The sequence below is a fragment of the Gekko japonicus genome, unplaced genomic scaffold, assembly GCF_001447785.1.
Source record: "Gekko japonicus isolate JY-2015 unplaced genomic scaffold, Gekko_japonicus_V1.1 scaffold2226, whole genome shotgun sequence".
Classification (NCBI taxonomy): domain Eukaryota; kingdom Metazoa; phylum Chordata; class Lepidosauria; order Squamata; family Gekkonidae; genus Gekko; species Gekko japonicus.
Window position 1 is genome coordinate 152501 of NW_015159781.1, and position 22799 is coordinate 175299.

Below are 22799 nucleotides of genomic sequence, written 5' to 3' on the forward strand. Positions count from 1 at the left end.
TTTCCCACTCTGTCCCCTCCCCAGTGTACCCCTTCCTCCACTAACTCTCTCTTTCCTCTCTTTTGACCACCTCCACCGTCTTTTAATGCATTACCTCCACTGTGTCTTCTTGCCCATTACCTTCGTGTCTCCTAACCCATTACCTCCACCATCCCCACTGTTTGTTTTGTCTCTCCCACTCTTACTACTCTTCTTTCCCTTTCCTCCTCTACCTCCATCATCCCTTCTTCCCTTCCCCACCCCGACTAACCCACTGACTTACCGGCCCTTGTCCTCATTGTACCTGTTCCCCTTTCCTCCACTAGCCCCGCCATTCCCTATTCCATTCCCTCCACTGCCCCAACCAATGGAAGGGGTGGGGCAGTAGAGGGAATGGAACAGGGAGTGGTAGGGAATGGTGAAGGAAAGGGAAACAGGTACAGGCCAGCTACAGAGCCCCCCCCATTCCATTGTTTCTAAGAGGAACCAATGGAATGGAAGGCCTGTGGCTGACCCCATCCTCTTCCTACTCCCCTCCCTCCCCGGGGAATTCCATTGTAGCTGCACCATGCGGCCCTCTGCTATAGAGATGACTTCCACTGGAGCCAGTGAGGTAAGCCCTTTCCTTTGTACTGTGTTCAGCTCAGTCTCATAACCACATTTGCATGATCCATTCTGTTGCCATGGCACAGAACCTGGCAATTCACCACCTGATATTGTGAATGACTTTAGCAAAACCATTTAGAAAATCGGCTTCAAAGAACCAGAAACAATTTATTACTGAGGTGGCAGAGTTATTTGACTCCTGAAGAGCACAGGAGATTGGCTCCTTGATGGTGCAGTGCCTTCGGGATTCCTCCTATTGAGGAGAGAAAGGAAGTGTCAAGACCCCGTGAGGATGCTGTAGCTTCAGTTGAACACACGAACACATGAAGCTGCCTTATACTGAATCAGACCCACTGGTCCATCAAAGTCAGTATTGTCCACTAAGACTGGCAGCAGCTCTCCAGGGTCTCAAGCTGAGGTCTTTCACATCACCTACTGCCAGAACTTTTAACTGGAGATCCCGGGGATTGAACCTGGGACTTCCTGCATGCTAAACAGATGCTCTGCCACCGTTTGGTGCTGAACAAGAGATAGATCCCAGAGGATCAGAGCAGATGAGCAGAGTCATGGCTGAAGCGGGAAGTCAGTTCTGCAGCCCCTTCAGGGATTCATCATCACAGTTTTTGTGCAGGTGCAGATTGTGTGTGTGTGCGGGCCAGCCGCGGAAAAGATTTCCAAGTCATTCTAGTGAAGAATAAACTAAACTATATAGTTTAGACCTTGGATCCTCCTCCACATTCTCCTTACTAGCCCACTGCTCCTTGGGGCTTTCAAGGCTCACTTCTAAGAAAAGTCCCTGCATTCCCCAGGCATGTAGAACAAGGGTCTGTGTGCCAACCTGAGGGGGCTCTGGCATACCTTGGCGACAACAGCAGAAATCTCCTACCATGGGAGCCACCATAAGAACATAAGAGAAGCCAATGTTGGATCAGGCCAAAGGCCCATCCAGTCCAACACTCTGTATCACACAGTGGCCAGAAATACCAGTGCCATCAGGAGGTCCACCAGTGGGGCCAGGACATTAGAAGCCCTCCCACTGTTGCCCCCCCCCCCAAGCACCAAGAAGACAGAGCATCACTTGCCCCAGAGTCCCTATCTATACCTTGTGGCTAATAGCCACTGATGGACCTCTGCTCCATATGCTTACCATCAGACCAGGCACTGTCGAAGGAGAAGGACACTTACGACTGGGAACCATAAACCTACAGATAACAAAGCAAAAAACCCGTGTTAGATGAATTGACTTTATACGCTTGATATTGTTTTGTTCACAATTTTAGCCACATTGGTGAGGCAGCATTACCAATGTTAAGCAAATAAAATAACTTTTCAAGTGGCAGATGGTTTTGCTCAGGACAATAAACCACTTCACCACAATGATGGTTGAGTCTGGACCTAGTATACCTAAAGCAGCGGAAACTATTTATACGATGACATTTTAGTATGAGAAGCCGGATTGGGACCACACACCATTTCGAACATATTGGTGCTTGGGTGGGGGGGGGGCACTCCACTTTGTAGAAATTAGCACAAGAACAAGGCTTTGGACCAGGAAACACCCTATGTCGAAGAAGAGAGTCCCCTGAATGGGGTGGTGTATGACGTGTGGCGGTCCAAACCTTATTTTGGGGTGTGGAGGGGACAGGGTTGCCAGCTCTGGGGTGGGAAATACCTGGAGATTCGGGGAGGGTAGATTCTGGCCAGAGTGGGGTTTGGGGAGGAGAGGGATTGAGGAGGGTGGGGTTTGGGGAGGGGAGGGACAGCAATAGGGTACAACGCCACAAAGTCCACCCTCCAAAGCAGCCATTTTCTCCAGGGGAACCATGGTTGTCTGGAGATCCACTGTAATAGCAGGAGATCTCCAGGTGCTACCTGTAGGTTGGCAACCCTGGGGAGGGCATGCAGTTTTCCCCAGTTCCTTATTCAAATCTGCTTTGAAATACAGGGTTCTTAGTGGCACTCTAAATAGAAGTTTGTGGTGCCAGAACCAGTGTTTGGACCGGGCACCATTGTATGACTTCTTGCAGAGGACAGCCTACAGCGTGTGGGGATATGTCCTTTGGGATGGTCCAAAGATTTTTTGGCGGGTGCAGCCTGGCCCCCACGTCCACCTGCGTGATTGTCCTGGAGACACCCCACTTTGGAGCAGCTGGCACAAGAACCACACTTTGGAACAGGAAACAGCATATGTCCCCACAAAAGGGAGAGTCCCCCGAATGATTTATGGTTGTGCAAACCTCATTTTGGGGTCCAGAGCGTTTAAACTCTCCTCAATGGCTGAATTGATGAATAAGGAGCGAATAAGGAACTGGGAACCAACTTCGGCCTCCTCCGGATGATGTGGCTGATGTTACTGGGCCTTAGGATGTGCTGCTTGAGTAGCTAGAGAGACAGAAGGGAGCACTAGGGAATTGCCTCTGAGGCCGGGCCCAGGGTTTATCTGTCTGTTGGATGGTCTATTCGGGTTGGGGGACTGTTTGTAATTAAGAACTGATCCCTGCCCACTCCCAACACCTCTGAGAAGGATCGTTTTCCAGGAAAGGCTGTGGTTGCACGACGTGTCAGGCCAGGCGTCTGCAGCACCGATGGCTTTAGAGCCAAATGTGAATTTTCAAAAAGAAAATTAAAATTTTATATTAAGGTAGACTAGAGGGATGAGCGAGATGCTAGCAGACACATGATCACATTGCGTCATCCTGGATCAGGCCCTTGGCCCAGCGGAATCAGCCCTGTCTGCTCAGACTGGCAGCCGCTCTCCAGCAGAGGTCTTTCACATCACCTCCTACCCGGAGATGCTGGGGATGGAAACTGGGACCTTCTGAGGGCTACCAGACACCCCTCCCGGTTGAGACTGAGGTCCCCTGCCACCACTCTCCACCGCCAATCAGCTGGCTGGCAGGGCCCGAATAGCAAGGCCCAGCCAACATTCACTGACATGTCTACGTCACCTCCGATGTGACCCAGAAGTCACGTTGTCATGTCGTCAACATTGGGGTAGTGCTCTGGTATCTGAAGCCAAATCTACTACAAATCTACAGAGTTTTTGCCCAGATACCAGAGCGTCGCCTGACACTGCTGCGTGATGGGTCACGTCTAGGCTTGCCAAGTCGCCCCGGGGGCCGGGGAAAACCCCGCCCCAGAGGCCCGTTCCCCGCCGCTGGTGGATCAGGCCCCGGGGGGAACCCCACCCCGACATGCACGTCACCCGGAAGTGATGCGACCACGCCGGGCACGCTGGGGGAGGGGCCAAGGTCATCCGAGGGAAAACTCTATGGTTTTTCCTCGGATGGTCGTGGCCCCGCCCCCAGCGTGCCCGGCGGCGTCACGTCATTTCCGGGTGACGTGCGCGCAGCGCGCGCACTCCAGCTGCCAGCCAGGAGTCCCCCGCCGCGGCTCAAAAACCACTTGGCAACCCTAGTCACGTCGGAAGTGATGTAGACACGTCGCTGCAATGTCGGCTGGGCCTCCCTCCCGCTACCGGTAAGTCCCCCCATCCTCCACTGGTTACCAGGAGGGACTGTGCAAACCTAGAACCTACTGCATGCCAAGCAGAGATGCTTGACCATGTATGTGGAGGGAAGGGCAGGCAAAGGTTTTTATGGGACAGAAGGGCTTCTTAGAGGTGCTTTCCAGAAAGGGAAATGAAAGGTATTGCCAGGAATCTAAGTGTGAATCACCTGCAGATTCATGCCAGTATACTAAAACAATCACACTCCTATGTATACTTATGGCTTACTGTAAGACCTCGTGTGTACCACTTCCTAATAAAGGACTCAGAACAACCACTGTTTGAGCAATAGAAATTTTATGCATTATGAATCAACATGTCAGTAAAGTTAAACTGTATAGCCTCCGTTATGCAAATGGGCTTTCGTATACTGGCTCTTTGTTGATCCGAACTTTGATGTAATTTGGCTCATGATTTATCCAAAGGGTGCTGAGCTGACCCTCGACCTAGATAGGCTTTAGTTGGGTACCGCCCTCCCCAAACGGGCTCAGAGTGGTGTGGGGAAAGGCGGTCCCAGCCTACCTAAGGGACCGCCTTTCCCCACATGTTCCCCCAAGGGCACTACGGTTGGGGGATCAAAACCTCCTGGATGTTCCAGGCCCCATGTCCATCAAATTGGTGATGACCAGGGCTAGGGCGTTTTCAGTGGCGGCTCCTATCTGGTGGAATGAGCTCCCAGGGGAGATCCGGGCCCTGCGGGACCTTGTACAGTTCCGCAGGGCCTGTAAGACGGAGCTCTTCCGCCAGGCTTTCGAATAGGAGTCGCCGCCACCACTGTTCCATCAACGCCCTATACCCTCCGCACACTGCCACCGCTGGTGCGGGTTCCATTGGAGGGAGCGGGACATGTTTAGGGGACAACACGGCAGGGAGGGAAATGCACTGCTGTTGCTGTATAGCTACATGACTGAGAGCACCATCTTGATTGTAAAAATTTGGAATTGAGTAGGGGAGCACCGAACTGTTTTATGAATTTAGTTAATTATTTAACTGTTTCTGTATTTCTGTGTATTTTATACTGGTTTTATTGTTATTATTGGGCATATGCCCGTTAGCTGCCCTGAGCCTCCGGGGAGGGCGGGATATAAGTTTAAATAAATAAATAATAAATAAATAAAATAATACAATTAAGATAATATTAAAATAACAATTTACACACAATAATATCATGTCACAAAATACCGTGTTAAAGCAATTCAGTATCTAACCAGATGTCCAGTCAGGCTCAGGCCCACTGGTGGACGAATGGCCAGAAAAGCTGGGGGGAGGGGGACGCCCGCTGCCTCAACCAAATGCCTGATGAATACGTACATCGATAAAATGCCACATTGTGCCACATCCATTATGTACACCGTATGGAACTCCCAAAATAATAGTTTATCTGTTACCTCAGATATTCTCAGGATTGGCTTATCTTGCACATTTTTCTTCTTACGGCCCCAACAGGATAAAATGGAGACGCGGAGACTGTTGTAAGACCCTTTCGGTCTCCTCCAGGGAGAAAAGTGTGGCATAAATATCCAAAATGGATAAGGAGATAAAGATGATCAGTTTGGAAGGAACAGAGACAGCTGCGAATTGGCTGAAGGAGAAGCGCCATACGAGTGTGCCAGGTTCGGCTGGGTGGTCTCTTTCCCCGTTTTGGGACCCGATGCAGGTTAGTGGTTAGAGTACCAAACTAAGATCTGGGAGACACAGGCTTGAATCCCTAATCTACCATGGAAGCTTACTGGGTGACGTTGGGAAAGACACACACACACAGCTCGTGAGGGTAAAATGTTGTGAGCATAAAATGGAGGACAGAAGAAGAAGAGATTGGATTTATACCCCACCCTTCACTACCCGAAGGAGTCTCAGGGCGGCTTACAATCACCTTTCCCTTCCCCGCCCCACAACAGACACCCTGTGAGGTAGGTGGGGCTGAGAAAGTTCTTTCGAGAACTGTTCCTGAGAGAAAAGCTCTGAGAGAACTTGAAACTGACCCAAGGTCACACCAGCAGCTGCATGTGGAGGAGTGGAAAATCAAACCTGGTTCTCCCAGATTAGAGTCCACGCTCTTAACCACTACACCAAATAATGTAAGCCAGTATTGGTTCCCACTGAGGGCAAAGGTGGTGTCTAATCAAATCAATAAATAAGACTTATGGAAGTGCCTCTTAGCCAAATGGAATTATAGCAAGAGGAGTTTTTTATAGCTGGCTTGGCCGGATCAACTCTGCAGAATGCTGTGAGATAAAATCATGTGGCAGGCTTTATATCTACCACTTGGACCACAAATTGGACGCCTGGAAGCCATATTTGGTTCTGTACTGAGTCCCATTTGCCTCCGGAGCCGTAGGATGCAGTAGAAACAGGAGTTAGCAGTTTTGAAGGGACAGAGACGGGAGCTGACTGAGGTACAGGCACCCAGAGATACAGAAAACTGTATCTATGCTAACGCGACGTGGGGAGCAGATCTACTCCCTTGTTGAGTCTCTGCTTGTTGCCTCCACTTGTGCTCTGCTTCTTGCTTTATTAATACAGCAAGGATTACGAGGAGGAGGTCTGCAATGCCTTCTCATTCAAAGGAAACCTGCTCAGGAAATGGCCCCAGCTGGGGGAATGGGGGAGTATGTAACCGTTTAAGTCAAGCATTAGCATAGATAGCTGCAGAGGGATGGTTTGTCTGCTGTATGCAAAAGTTAAAGTCAGGTTGGACCGGTTTCTAAGGGGGGTGGGAGTCCCTGGTGTACTGAAAACAAGGATTTTAAAGAAACAAAGCGGTGATTTCCCATGCTTAAGAGGTTTAGGGTTTTCTTTAACTTTTTTTTTGGGGGGGGGAAGGATAGATAAACGAGGCCATCTGTAGAAAAAAAGAAAAATATCCATTATGTTGAATAGAAAGGTGCATTTTCTCAAACCAAAGCAGACTACTGTATGGCTTCAGGTGGATAGCCATATTGGTCTGAAGCAACAGAACAAAGTTTGAGTCCAGTGGTACCCAGAATTAAATTTTGTTGGTCTTAAAGGTGCTACTGGACTCAGACTTTGTTCTACTCTAGGGCTTGGCTGTGGCCTGAGAGTCTATTTTTTCGTTTATTTTGCGCCTCTCCCCCATACACAGTGTCACAACATCTTTAAAGACAGACTCGGTTTCACTGTTTTGAAACAGAAAGCTTTTTTTTTAACACTCAAAGAAAGGAGAAAGCCGTGGACTGAAAGGCCTGCAAATAACAATTAGGCAAACTGTCTAGCGCCCTTCAGAAATTCATCTCCAGCTGAAGCAAACCCTGTCGGCTTCTCTCTCCCCTTCCCCACTTGCACACAGCTTTCCCACTGCAGCATGTGGTGAAATCAACATTCTGCCCGCCGGCCTATTTTAAGTGACAGCCCATAACAGAAAACCAGCTGGAAGAAAATGTGGAGGGGGCCCCTGGAATCCACGGCTGGAGGCAGGGCAAATCAGCCCTTCTCCCCTTTTGCTCTTAAAAATCAGCCCCCTGCCACCAATTCCCCACTTGGGGCAGACCTGCATATTTTTTTGAACTTTTTATTTTATGATTTTTAACAAGCATGACATAATACAACAATAACAAATTAAACCCAAACGTAACTGAACAACAAGCAGGAGCAGTGATAAAGTACTTTATGGTTAAAATAGTGAACTAATATAGTGCAAGAACAGTGAGTCTATCTGGTATCGACCGTTTTGTCGATTTATTGAAATCCAAAAAAGGAAACTGTCTTTCTAAGTTGAAGTCGATATGTCTGGCTCTCAGTCGTTAAAATTTGGTCAGCTAATTGGTGGGCCGTAATGCAGTGGCTCAAGTGGTTAAGATGCTGAACTGCAGGCTGTGGAAGGTCAGTAGTTCAGCAGTTCGAGACCCGAGTGTGCCGCATCACGGAGTGAACTCCCGTCTCTAGTTCCAGCTCCTGCCAACCTAGCAGTTCGAAAGCAAGAAATTGCAAGTAGATAAATAGGGACCACTTCGGTGGGAAGGGAACAGCGTTCCGTGCGCCTTGGTGTTTAGTCATGCCGGCCACATGACCACAAAAACGTCTTCAGACAGTGCTGGCTCTTCGGCTTTGAAATGGAGATGAGCACCGCAACCCTAGAGTCGGACTCGGCTGGCTTTCGAGCAAGGGAACCTTTACCTTTAATGCATTTAAAGAGGCAAATCAGCTGCCTGCCATTTCACGCTCTTATGGGAGAAAATAAACTTCTTTGAAACTTCAATGTAAAGCCCCTCACCAGTCTGTTTACCGCTATCACAATTTTTCTTTGTGCCCTTTCCCCCCCCTTCTGAGCATTTCTCATCAGTATTCTATATAGATCCATTTAATATTTCTGGCCTGCAGCCAAAACACAGCTGGTTATCGCAAACGAATATGTGATTTTTCATTGCTCCAAGAGCTGGCTGTGCGCCCCTTCTCCTCTCTGCCCATTATCTCTCCCATTTTTTTCTTTCCCTAAATTAGACTTCACCCTCTGTTCTTCTCTACTTTGCTTAGAGAATGCGTACCCTACTTCTACAGAGACCTGTTCAAGCTGGCTTGCAAGTAAAAACGGTACCATAAAATCATAAAAACAACTACATGATTTCTATTAAACACAAGCCATTAAAAGCAACCCGTGTACAAAATCAACACTGAGCAGCCTAAGAATATCTCTAACACTGTCCTTAGGCTAGAAGCCAGCCGTTAAAAAGCTAAAAATAAAAGCCTGATTTTAAAAGCAGGGGGGGGGGATGCTTTGGCCTGGTGCCTAAAAGGATGTAAAGCAGGCCCCAGGTGTGCCTCAAGGGGGAAGGCATTCCAAAGGTGAGGTGCCACCACTGAAAAAGCCCGGTCTCTGATCCCACTTCACTCCTGCAAGCTGATACGCAGAGAATGGAGCTTGGGATGCAGATCTTAAATGGCAGGCTGGACAATTCAGGAAACGGCAGTTCTTTTCCACCAAAGGAGTTTGGTGTGGCAATGAGGAGCGCGGACTCTAATCTGGGAGAACCAGGTTTGATTCCCCACTCCTTCACATGCAACTGCTGGTATGACCTTGGGTCAGATACAAGTTCTTTCAGAGCTGTTCTCTCATGAGCAGTCCTCAAAAGAGTTCTCTCAGCCCCACCAACCTCACAGGGTGTCTGTTGTGGGGAGGGGAAGGGAAAGGAGATTGTAAGCTGCTCTGAGATTCTGAGTGAAGGGTGGGGTATAAATCCAACTCTTCTTCTTCAAGCCACTGTCAACCTCAGCCCTCCCACCTGCAATAGAGTAAGAGCCTTACAAGAACTATTGTAAGGGTTACTGAGCTAATCTTATGTGAAGCACCTTAACAACCAGAAAGCCCCGTGTCAATGCCAAGTGCCATTATAAACTGACTTAGGGTCCCATGGAATTCATACAAATGATTCCCGAGGGTATCCTCGTCAACGGAATTGTGTTGAAGTTTGCATGTCTATGAAAATTAGATTTTTTAATTCACGTAATATTGGGGTGGCATACAGAATGGTATGGTATAGCCTGATGGAAGCTAAGCAGGGCTGGTGCTTGGATGGGAGACCACCGAGGAAGATTCTGCAGAAGACAACGGCAAACCACCTCTACTTCTCACTTTCCCTGAAAGCCTCTTGCTGGGATTGCTGGAAGTTGGTTGTGAGTGTGACTTGATGGCGCACACATAATATTACGGTAAAGGGGTTGCTGGTACATGTCTTTTAAGTCTGAAAATGAGCAAGATGGGAGTTGTGTGAAAAGTGTCATACTTATTATTGAGGATAGTGGAGAAAAGAGTGATTATTGATGAGGGCAGTAAATCATGGAAGGCCAAGTACAGAGGAAGAAGAAGAAGCGATTGGATTTATACCCCACCCTTCACTACCGAAAGGTGTCTCAAAGCGGCTTACAAACTCCTTTCCCTTCCCCTCCCTGCAACAGACACCCTGTGAGGTAGGTGGGGCTGAGAGAAGAGCTCTTGACAGAAACTGCTCTTTTTTCGAGAACAGCTCTTATCAGAACTACTGCTTGCCCAAGGTCATCCAGCCAGGTGCAAGTGGAGGAGTGGGGAATCATACTCGGTTCTCCCAGATTAGAGTCCGCGCACTTAACCACTACACCAAACTGGCTCTGAAGTCCTGAAACGGAGCCATTTGCTGGGGTCCCCAAATCAGCAAATGACCCATCACCCCAACAATGCAGTTATTTGCACTCTGCCTATAGCAACCTACCCCACGAATGTCGTGCAGATTGTGCCCCACTTGCCATGAAATATACTGGGTGCCTTTGGTCCAGTCATTCTCTCTCAGCCTGGTCTACCTTGCAGGGTTGTTACGGCCACAGAAACATACACATATATGATGTTGCCTTCCACTGAGGCAGACCCTAGATCAGTACTGTAGTCTGACCGACAGCAGTTCCCCAGGCTCTCGAGTCACTAAAAACCAGGATTTGCACATGTTAATTTATATTCACAGATTCAAATTTACAGATAATTGTTATAATGTAATAGAATGGCAACTCACCCTAGCCCCAGCTCTGCCTTGCTCTCCAGGTGCTAACTGTGGGTGAGGAGGACCTTCTCAAGGTCAGTTCTCTCCTTTCTTATGGCTCTTCCCCTTTAATTTAGCCCAAACAACATGGCTGGTTCTTCACTCTGTAGGTTGTGCTAGGTACTTTGTCGCTGTTTAGAGGGGTCTATCCTCCACAGCCACTGCAGCTGATTTGGCTGGACAGAGGATAGGCCTCAACAATCTTGCAAAAAAAGAGAGAGCCAGCGTAGGTTAGTGGTTAGAGTCTAAGAGACCCAGGTTCCAGTCCCCGCTCCGTAATGGTTGCTTGCTGGGTGCCCTTGGGCCAGTTGCGCACTCTCAGCCTAACCCACCTCACAGGGTTGTTGTAAGGATAAAATGGAAGGGAGAATGATGGAGGTTTTGCTGGATCCCCATTTTGGAGAAAGGCAGTCTATAAATGGAGTACATAAATAAAACGTGGACACACTATATCTGGTAGAGCAGACTTTTTTTTAACAGGTAATGGAGGACGGGTGAGCTACAAGCACCGCACTGAACTCCTTGCAAGAAGGTAGGGTTGCCACCCTCCAGGTAAGACCTCGAGATTCCTGCAATTACAACTGATTTCCAGATGACCAAGATCAGTTTCCTTGGTGAAAATGGCTGCTTTGGAGGGTGGACTCTATGGCATTATATCCTGTGGAGGTACCTCCCCACACAAGCCCCACACTCCCCAAGCTCCACTCCCAAAATCTCCAGGTATTTCACAGCTCAGAGCTGGCAACCCTAGGAAGGGCAGAAATACCTAAAATCTTCTTCATGGACACAATTTAAAGAGTTCACGGTAGGGATGCCTGCCTGAGAGCCAGTTTGGTGTAGTGGTTAGGAGTGTGTACTCTAATCTGGAAGAACTGGGTTTGATTCCCCACTCTTCCATACGCAGCTGCTGGTGTGACCTTGGGTCAGTCACAGTGCTCTCAGAGCTGCTCTCTCAAGAGCTGTTCTCTCAGCCCCACCTACCTCACAGAGTGTCTGTTGTGGGGAGAGGGAGGGAAAGGAGATTGTAAGCCTCTCTGAGACTCCTGGGTGAGGTACAAATCCAATCTCTTCTTCTCCAGGTGGGACTTGGGGATCCTCTGGAATTACAGCTCATCTCCAGACTACAAAGATCAGAACAGTTGATTTCCAGATGACCAAGATCAGTTCCCCTGGAGTAAATCATGGCTGCTTTGGAGGGTAGTAGCATTGCACCCCACTGGGGTCCTCCTCCTCCCCAGCCTCCATCCCCAAATCTCCAGGAGTTTTCCTGCCTGGATCTGGCAACCCTAACACATACACACCCTTCTTTCCTCCACCGGTGGCAACTATAGTTTGATATCAACCACGACTGCAATGCGTCCCTTTGCTTTTTCCTTCTCCTCCCTCGACATGTTGCCCATTGCTGCTCTGTTTCTCCCTGTATGGCGTCAACAACTGTTCTATTGCAATCCCTGCTGTTAACAATTCTCTTCTTTCTGCTCTCCCCCCAAAGCACTCCACCGCCTGAAATGCGCTTCCCGAGCCAGCCGAGACCACAAGAGCGGCGCGCCAAACACCTGGCGGGGACCCTCCTACGCGTGTCGGCCTCCTCTCGGCTTCCCACTCGCCCTCAGCGTAGGCTTCGACTAGGCCAGGCCAGGCCTGACCTGAGGGAAAGAAGGAACGGGGGGGCGGAGAAGCCATGAGCAGAGGGGGCGTGGCCGGGCAGCCGCGGAGCCGAGGGGGGCGTGGCCTGCCCTCTCCCTGGCGGCGGCCGCCGTTGCTGCCGCAGCCGCGCGCGTGGTGAGTGTGGTGGAATGCGCGCCGCTGCCGCCCTGAGGAGACTCCCGGCCGCCGCCGCCTTCGTCGTCGCTTCGCTCGGCCTCCCCTCCCCTCGCAAGCTGAGGGGGGGGCTGGACAGCGATTTCTCGCCCTTCCCCTCCCCGTGAGTTGAGGGGTGGGGTGACGGGGAGAGGGGGGTGGATTGCATGATGAATGGTCGCGCTGATGGACGCTCTCTCTCTCTTTTTTAACCTCTCCCCTCCTCCTCTGCCCAACAAGTGGGGCCGGGCCGGGAGTGTGGGCCTCACCACGTTGCTTTTCCCCGGGAAGGGCAACTGGGCGTAATTCTCTTCAAGGCCCCCCTCCCCCCCCCATAGCACATATACACATACCTATCTCTGTTCTCCTCCCCCACCGCTCCCGAGCTAAGTAAAGAGCGTCCGTGCGTGGGGGGGGGGGGGGGAGGGGGCCTTCCCAGCCCCATCGTGGGATCCCCGAGCATTCACACACACACACCCCGCAATAACAACACGCCATGTAAATATCGCCTACCTTAGCGAAAGGCAGCCAGGTAACGATTCCTCTCTCTCGTTTTCACCCCACTCCCCTCCCCTCCCCTCCCTCCCCAAGTTCTTGTCTCGGGGGAATATTTCGGGCGAGGAAGGGAAGGTTTCCCCCACCCCGCCTTCGCTGGCGCTTGAGCCGTGGGGGCTGGGGCCAGGCGAAGCGTTGCTCTCGTCGGCTCGGGAAACCCCGCAAGAGAAAGTTTGTTGGAGGAGTTATGGTAACTTCCCCCCCTCCCCCCAAGACGGGGAGGGGAGTAAAGACAAAATGGGGGAGCAGCCCCGGGGGGGGGGGGTTGAGGAGGGCGACGACCCTGCGCAGGAGGATTAAAAAACAACCCCCCGCCGACTTTTAGTGAGTTTGTGATGTGTGCTGCGGGCAAGATTTTTGCGCAAAGAGCTGCTTTGTGCTGCTGCTGCTTCTACTTGGTATTTGAGAAAATGGCCGAATGCCTATTTCTGGAATGCAAGAGCAAGCCGATGGTGGTTGGGCTGGTGGCACACATGAAATTCATTCGGCGGCGGGCGCGGGGGGCAGTGCTTTAATTACAGTCTCTCCTCCGAGGATTTGTAGCCTACAGATGGCAATTCTTTGAGTACCTACTTGGGAGTAAGACCCACTGAACTCGGCGGGACTTAACTTCCGAGTAAATATGCACAGGGCTGCAAGCGGCCCTTGCCTTGAGAGAGACTTCTTTTGGCACCTGAAAACTTTCGAAGGGAGCTCGTTTTCTTTGCTTGCCGTTTGGAGACCGAGTTCAGTGTTGTGTATGTAGGTCATTGAGCTGGTTTGCGTTTAGGCCGGAATGAGACCAGTGCTGAAGTAAAAATCTCCCCCCCCCAAACTGCTGTTGGTTAGCTCCTTTCAAGCACGAATGATCTGCCGAACAAACTTTTGTTGTTGAGGAATAAGCATATATGTTTGAGGCTTTATGGTCTCCCCCTTCCTTCAGTAATATAGCAGAGCAGAAGGGGACAAAAGAACTCCTGGTGTAATCTTTTATCAGTTTTGAAAATAAATCTTTAATTACACATTTAAAGCATGGATAACCTCCCCGGTTTTCCTACGAATCCCTGAACCTTGCTTAAAGCAATGTAGGGTTCTATTTACTCTGGATGTATTTAATCTGAATTATCATGGAGCACATGCCTTTACATGTTAATCTTCACTGCCCTGTGTTTTACTTGAATAGTTAGGAAGTTCCTGCTAGAATAAGAGAGTTATATGTATTTATTTCCTTTCCAGTCCTGCTTTCTTGCTGAGACTCTGTGCTGAGACTCTGATTACAAAATAAATGCAGTAGGAACAGTGTAATAAGATTTGGTAAGTACAGTAAGTTTAGGTACGCTGTTCTTGTAACCTCATGTAGTTGTGCTGTAATTTTAAATAAACATCCTGAGTAGTTCATTTATATGGGTTCTGAAAAGGTTTTAGTGGAGACTTCATGGGAAGTCAGGCCAAATGCAGTGAATTTATAGAATGGTAATACTGCTTTTTGGTGTAGTAGTACAAGCAGATCCTCTGCAACAGCTGTTGGTGTCTCATCAGACATTAAGGGGGGGAAGCTGTGATTTTTGTACACTGCTAGCGAGCTTGCAAGGGCCTCAGTCTGGCCACTACTAGAGACAGAATGTTGGACTGCATGGACCCTTTGTTCCATTACTGTATGCGCTTGAGTTTTTGGAATATCATAGGAAGCCATGCTCTCGCTTATCAGTTTTTAGTGCATACTCCACTTTATACAAAGTAGTTGACTCTGGCGTACTACAGTTGTTCTTTCACATTTGCAGTCTGTATAATTAGAATGGTAAAAAGTGATGTGTTTTCCAGAATCAGTGCTCATTTGTAAAAGGGGAATGATAATCTGCATTAATCATTGTGGTTCCAAAATGAGGCCTTCTGGGAACTGGCAACTTTGTTTTGGAGATATATACAGGGAGATGTGAACAGACAGCAGACACATTTCCACAATGCTTGTGTGTCTGCATACCTACACTCTTAGTCTTGCTCTTTGACCTCTATTGAACCATGACTACCTTGGGTTATTTGTTAATTTATTTGTTCTCATCTGACCTCCCCTCCCCCCCATTCCTTCTTCTGCTAAGTGGCCTTTTTTGCTTCTTGTTTGATAGAATTCTTCTACTGTGGCATGTAGATTGCCGCTAGCTGTAACAATAGGTTGGTTCCCTGGTGTAGACATTCTTGTTGAGAAGAGTGTGCTGGGCAGCTCATACCTTAAGGTGGCCTTAGTCTAGACCATCGTTTTTTGGTAGTTTGGTCACACAGGAATATGCTCTGGACTCTTTTTGAGAGTGCTTGAAAGTAAAGTCTTTTTAAAGCAGGAGAAACTAACAACTGTTGCATAGTGTGCAAATAGGCTGGGAGAAATTGGCCTTTGTGCTGAGTTATCAGACCATGTATGGTTCTGTTGGTGGTTGTGTTTTTTTGTGATACATGATAGAAGATGAAATAAAAACGTAGTTTTATTACATTTGTATTCATGAATGATAATAAAATCATACAAATTCAACTAAAACATGCTAGGTATCAGCTTCCCATTGAAGATATGTAATGCGGCTTTCAAATAATGTAAATCAGACTTTCCGTGACATACTCTAAAATAAATGTTGTAAATTCTATTAGAGTTGGTCAATTGATTGGGCATATATGGTCAGTTAATAATCATCATTTCACCTTATGACTGATTTTGTTCATGGTTAATTCTTATGATATAATGACATTTTAATTCCAAACAGCTGTAATCAGTTATTTTTAAAAATATATTTAACTTTCATTTCATGAGATTGTACATTTCTTCTTGGCGTTTATTGAATAAACCCAGGAATAACCAAACATCTGCAAAATTTAAAAAAGAAAAGTCAGCCTATAAATTAGGCCATGGCTGTAGAGCAGAGTGTATGTGACATCATCTGCAAAAATGAGGGAGAGATCCCGATTCTTGTAGAACTGGGGACCAAAGAATCCTCAGTTCTTTCTTGGATGGTGACAGAATGTATTTTTTTTAAAAAGTAAACTGCTGCTTATATAAAATAATCTGGGTTTTGTAGAGTATGCTGCAATATTTGTCCATGGTAAAATATTAGAGGTTGCTCAAGTAGATTTTTTAAAATTGGCCTTTATGAACAGAGAATAAAAACAAACATGCAATCAAGGAAAAAATAAAGAAGAGAGAGCCTGTCTTGGGAAGCCTTCTGTTATTACAGCTTTTTTAACTTCTGATTTTAAGTATTACCTGAAAGTCTTTTGCTTTTGAAGATTATAGAAAGGGTTGTTCATAAGAGTGGCATTCATAAAATCTTTTCTTTTGTTTCCTTTTAACAGAACTGTTACTATGGCAACACAGGTACTAGGGCAGTCTGGTGGCAGCAGCCTGTTCCCTGGCAATACTAACCTTGGCATGGCGCTGCCAAACGACATGTATGACTTTGCTGAACTTTCAAAAGCTGAGCTGGCAGCTCCTCAGCTTATTATGTTGGCCAATGTTGCCCTGACAGGAGAAGTGAATGGCAACTGTTGTGATTACATGGTTGGTGAAGAGAAGCAAATGGCTGAACTGACAACTGTGGGCAACACCAACTTTTCAGACAATGATGAAGAAGATATAGATGATGCACATGATGTGGAGAGTAACCATGAAGGCCTGGAAAACATGGAACTGGCAGCCCTTGAAGCCCCTGTGGCTCCTCATACTGAGACTGCTGCAGAAGTGACTGAATCTTCTGTTCCTCCTAGCCCAGGCAAAGACATCCCTCAGAAAGCATCAGGTGTTCCAGATGCTCCGGAGACCACAGATGAGAAATGTAAGAGCTTGAAGAACAAGCCCTTTCGTTGTAAGCCTTGTCAGTATGAGACAGAGTCAGAAAAGGAGTTTGTGGATCACATCCGCGTACACGGTGCCAACCGATTAATTGTAGAAGAAAAAGCCGAGAAGCTTGGCCAGGTTAAAGAAACGGAGTCTAGTGGCACAGATGAGGTCGATTTCTCTAAGGGGCCCATTAGATGCGATCGCTGTGGTTATAACACTAGCAGATATGATCACTACCTAGCTCACTTGAAGCACCACAACAAAGTCGGAGAAAATGAGTGGGTCTACAAATGCACCATCTGCACATATATGACAGTCAGTGAATATCACTGGAAGAAGCATCTAAGAAACCATTTTCCACGGAAAGTATACACATGCTCACAGTGCTCCTACTTTTCTGACAGAAAGAACAACTATATCCAGCATATTCGAACTCATACAGGTGAGTGTTGTATCCCCACATTTATTGATTTGATGTATTTAAAACTTTGCTTCTCAGCCAGACTGGGTCTGTCACATCAGAGGGACTCATTGCTTGAATCCTTCACAACCTACACATTAGGCTTTTTACATGGGGAGGCTAAGGGTGTTTTTTTACTTGACTAGGATGAAAACTATGTGCATCAGGCCACAATCCCTTTTATTTCAGAACAATACTTGGTTTTAAAAAGAATTAATCTGGAGCAAACAGGTTGTAGAATGCAGACCTAGTGTAAATGGATTATCTTTTACATTTTAACTTAGTTGTCACAGTGCTGAAGGGGTAGTGGTCACTGTCGTAGACACTATTGTCGCAGCTACTACCCGTGATTGCTAAATTAAATCTTTTTCTGTTCATAGACAAAAAAATGCCAGTGGTGTTTTGTGCTTTGGAAAGTACTTTGAACAGTCAGCTAACTTGGTTTTCCCTGCTCAGCTTTTTCCCCCTCTTATTGTGTGTGAGTCCATCCAATTACTTTTAAAACACATGCAGAACTAGAAAATAATAACCTTGCCAAGAATCACCAATGCAAAGTTAGTACGTGAAACTAATTTTATTTTGGAATGCAAATTAGAAGCCAGTTAGCTGAATTAATGGTGACAGTAATAGCTGGGGTAATTTTAAGCCTTTATTCATTAATTATCATCAGCCATAGTAGTTTGTAGGATTGGACTTCGTGGATCTGATAGTGCTGGTAATGTGCTGAATGGATAGTGCTGAATGGATTGACATTTCTCATATCAGAACTCAACATTCCCATGTATCAGAACCCAACATAAATCAGCAATAACCATAGAAAATAAGCTGCATTTCTTAGAAATTACAACCATGAGCATGCAGTGTCAGCATGAATTCTTTCCCCATTTTTGTTCAGATCTTGCACTAATAAAGCTGCCCTCAGTGAGGCTCAGATTGTTTGTTGCTTTTTTTCCAAGACAGCAATTGACTAAGCTTTATATATGGAAAGTACTATTTTAGTGGTTATGGTGCAGAAAATTTCATAATAGGCTTAGAAAAGGAATTAGCAAGTTAGAGAAATTTAGTGCATTATGAGAAGTGCAAAAAGGATGAGTATAAATTTCTTTAAAAATTAGTTCTATCCTAATATGCAGAAGAGAAGATAGTCTTCGTCTAGACTGTAAATATGAAGCAGAAAATGCACATAAGATTCATGTTTTTAGTTCCTTGTTCTGATCTCTCTTCCAAGACTGACCTGCTCAGTGAAGAACTTAGTCATAACACAGCACCCTCTACTGTATGGAGGTGTACCCAGTAGGAGCCCTGTAATCACTACGCTCTTGGGGGCTCTGCAGTTTAGGCTTCAGATCTTCTTCTGCAAACACATAGTCCTTCTGACAGATAGATACTCAAGGAAGGAAGACTGGCTGTTCCATTTAGATCATCCAGACACTTCCACAGCTCACATGGCAGAGGGAAATCCCACAAAAGGCCTCTGGCCTCTCCCAGGCAAAGGCAGAGGGAAAGAATGCCCCAAGGAGCAGCTTTTTTAAAAAAAACAAACAAACAACAACACTACATACTCTAGGACAACAATAGAAGAACACACAACAGAACATTCATAAAAGGCATTTTTGTCATTGCTCAATAGCTCATAGGGGAAAAGTGCTCATATGGGAAATAGTATGACAGGAGAAGCTAGAAATAAGGCAGAATTCACTTTCTGGCCAGAAACAAGCCAATCAGAAGCAGAAGGAAAGGGTAGGGTTAGAACACAAAACACACATTGCATTTCTCTAACCATACTTCCAACTGAACACACTGGAAAGACAGCATGGAGCATTTGGCATCCTTTATTTGTCCTTGTGATGCATCCTGTCATATCTGCCAGGGTTGGAAAGCCAAGAAAGGCTTAGCACACTATTATAGCACAGCTTTTGCATACAAGAGGTTCCTGATTCAAGCCCTAAAATGATTCCAAGGCATAGCTCGTATTTGGTACCATCAAACCCAATCACTAGAGATGGGCCAGTCATGGTGATTGGCTGCCCCATATTCCAATACATTTTGCTTAATCCCTTCCCATTTGGCCTTTCCTCTGTTGCATTCATGAGGTTAATTATTACTGTCTGCTGTTGTTCAAGCAGCCATTGTTCTCCATCTCCCGTCCCTGTCACATAACCGTCATGGTTTGTGCTTATCAGGAGAGACTTGGGAATTATGAATTGAGAGGGTGCTTCTCCTCCCCCTTGCTAAACAACTGTTAACCTCTTACCCCTTCTTGGTTGAGCCAGTGCTGCAGACATTTGAGAGTAGTACCAGGTGGCATAGATCCAGTATGTAGTAGTTGGAGTGTCAGACTAGGATCTGGGAGAGCCAGACTTGAGTCCCCACTCTGCCATGAATGCTTGCTGGATGATCTTGGGCCAGTCACGCACTCTCAGTTTAACTTACCTCACAGGGTTGTTGTGAGGATAAAATGGAGAAGAGAAGAACGATGTAGGCTGCTTTGGGGTCCACATTGGGGAGGAGCATGGAGTAGGAATGAAAAAAAAAATCCTGTATCTATCAAACCGCATTAAAACAGAGGCAGTTTTGAAGTAATCCAAATGCTTATTGAGTAGCATCAGTAAGGGAGCTGGGAAAACAATCGCTAACGATTGGTGTAGCAAGGCTTCTGTGCCTTCCAAAGCAGAATTGACAGGCTGCAGAATCACAGCTAAAGCTGATGAGAGCTGGCAGCCTCCAGAGCAGCTAGTTGTAGACTGGTCACTGCAGCTGGTGGTTATATCATAGTGTCAGCAAGTGGTTGGCACTACATCGCAGTGGGCTCCAGCCTTACCTATCACTCCTGTTCAAGGACTACCAGGAAAGAACCAAGGAGGAAAAACCAAGGACAATAGAATAGTGTTTAGCAGTAGGATCAAACAGTACGTGAGTTCAAGCACTCTGCATGTGGTAGTGAGCCACAGATTTCAGAGAGTGGTCCCACCTAGGTGCTCTTTCTATTCCTCTCCTCTTCCCCTTGGTGTTTCTCACATGTCAGGATTTGCTTGTGGACCAACATTACACATTGTGTGTAGAGGGTACTGTGTCTTAGTGTTGGATCCAACACAGCGTCTCCGTGGGTTTAAGGGGACTTTTGTGGTTTCTGCAGCAGCCCAAAGTGCTCCCTGAAATTCTGCTCCTGTGGAAGAGAAGACTTTCAGGAACAGGATATTGGAGGGGCAATTTAGGCAGCTGTGGGTGGGTGGGGTTCCGTGAAAGATACGCTTTCTGGCGTTTGTGCCTGCACAAAGATTATTCTGGACCCATTCCTTCCGTTTCTGTTGAGGCTGTTCTACGGGGCTGTGATCCTATAAGACAAATGGGGTCATGCGTTTTTGGCCTGCAATGCTTGGGGTAGCTAGGAGTCACTCAGAAATGTGGTTGTGCTCCCTGTCTTCCCCACTTGCTTGTGAGGTTCACGCCAGCATAACACATCACACTAATCTTTGGGCAGCATATCTCCAAGGGAAGGGACTTTCTGCACTTTGTGTAATTATTCTTTGCCATCTGTGTGGGACACACAGCTAGCAACCATTCAGGGAGGAACAGTTTTTGAGCCAAAACAGTAGGTTCATATGGATGGTGGGAATGAAAACATTTGCAGCCAAGTTTGATGTATGGGATCCCTTTGCCTTGCTCACCTGTATGGGATCCATTGCCCTGACAATGGCAGTCGGAGGAGTGGAGGACGTAGTCCAGTCCTTCCGTTCTGCTCTGAGGTGGAGTATCTGTAAGAGTTTTCTGAACTGTGCTAACAATATTCTGTGACGGCGTTTGTTTTCCACCTTGGCTGTTTGTGCAAAGAGCCCTTTTTTTTGTGCAAAGTGCATGTTCCTATAATCAAAGTCTTTCCCACCCCCAGGTATTTTAATGTGTGGGACATGAAGCCAGAGAGCCCCATGTTCTGTTCCCTGTTACTTGAGCTATGGGGTCCTGTCTGGTGTTTTCTATAATGCTTAGCAAAGCTGAGATTTGCTGGTATGGTGGGAGGCAGGTGCATGTGGTGGTGGTGGGGCTTAGTCTTCACTCCCATTGAGTTAAATTGCTGGTGTAAAGTCTACAGACGTGAAGACCCGGGGGTGTGTTAAAATCTGGGGTAGCACTTGAAAAAACAAACCTGCTTTGTACTGTAAAAATAAATAAAAGAAAGAGTGAAATGCTTTTTAAAGCATCATTTTGCTCACTCAGAATGTACAGCACTAAAGGTGTGATCTAAGGCAGTCTGTAGCATTAGATAACGATAATTCCTATGTCTCCTGTAGACAAGTACACTGCTTTCAAGGATACAGTTATTGCTTAAATGTTAATTTTTGACAACAATTAATATGCTGTTTAATAATTTATCAGATTTCGGCGTTGTAAAGTAACAAAATGCTTATAGTCCTATCTATTGTGATTGTATGGGACTCTTCCTGCCCAAATAATAGTTTCTTTTCTTCACTACAATCCCCCCCCCTAATTTTCTTTCTTACCTCTGAGTTGACAAGATACATTTGCTGAGGTAGCATATAGATTGCAAGGATTTGCAGCTCTCTCTCTCTCTCTCTCGTATTGTTTATGCCAGCGGTTTTATACTTATACTTTTTAAATTGAGCATGTAGTGTGCTTATTTTAATGCCTCTGTTTGTTTTCTTAGGAGAACGTCCCTATCGGTGTTCCATGTGTCCATATTCCAGTTCTCAGAAGACACATTTAACCAGGCACATGCGTACTCATTCAGGTTGGTAAAAAGGCAGTTCAAGAGCTGTGGTGGTCAAGATGTTGGTAATATTGGTTATATGCCCAGTAATATGGTGCGGGCATAGTCTGCACTGCAGGCCTCATCTGCTTCCTTAAGGTTTCTTGCTGAATTGTGAAGCAGAGAATTGCTAAGTAGTAGCCAGCTGAAATGCCATTGCATTGCGAACCCTGGGATATGTGATTTGTGTGGTTACACATCAGATGTATGACCAGAAAGAAAAGCTGGCTTCCAAATAATTCTTCAGCTATTTGTGGTCTGATTCTTAACTAGATGAATTCCAGCTGCCCCCCCAACAAGGATGGCTTCCATTATGCATAGGGTGAGGCATGTTTTCACAAATCCTGTTCTTAACTTTTATATATTTTGTTATCTTTAGGCAGTGATGGCGAATCTTTTAGAGACCGAGTGCCCAAACTGCGACCCAAAACCCACTTATTTATTGCAAAGTGTCAACACGGCAATTTAACCTGAATACGGAGGTTTTACTTTAGAAAAAACAACTCATACATTAACTTAAGATGATCCAAACAAAGTAAGGAAAGCAATCCCAAATGCTTTCATTTTCTTAAAATTATTTGGCAGATAATTCAACACTTTAATGATGGTCTGGGCCTGGCTGGGGCGATGGCATGTGTGCCCACAGAGAGGGCTCTGAGTGCCACCTCTGGCACCTGTGCCATAGGTTCGCCACCACTGTCTTAAGGTAACAACACTGAGACGAATATTCAAAGCACTAGGGTTGCCAAGTTGTTGCAGTCGCCGCAGCGGGGGGCGCCGCACGCACGTCACCCAGAAGTGACGTTAGG

The 22799-nt window shown here is 46.7% G+C and overlaps 1 protein-coding gene across 1 annotated transcript in view; it reads left to right on the top strand.

The window, feature by feature from the left end:
* The first annotated feature begins 14190 nt into the window (after positions 1-14190).
* REST (RE1-silencing transcription factor) overlaps positions 14191-22799 on the top strand; it is an 18391-nt gene continuing 9782 nt past the window's right edge. Inside the window, exons 1-3 of the mRNA XM_015407049.1 lie at positions 14191-14262; positions 16282-17207; positions 21889-21972. Coding sequence (XP_015262535.1) covers positions 16292-17207; positions 21889-21972 — 1000 coding nt within the window. The 5' untranslated portion in view covers positions 14191-14262; positions 16282-16291. The remainder of the gene's footprint in view (positions 14263-16281; positions 17208-21888; positions 21973-22799) is intronic.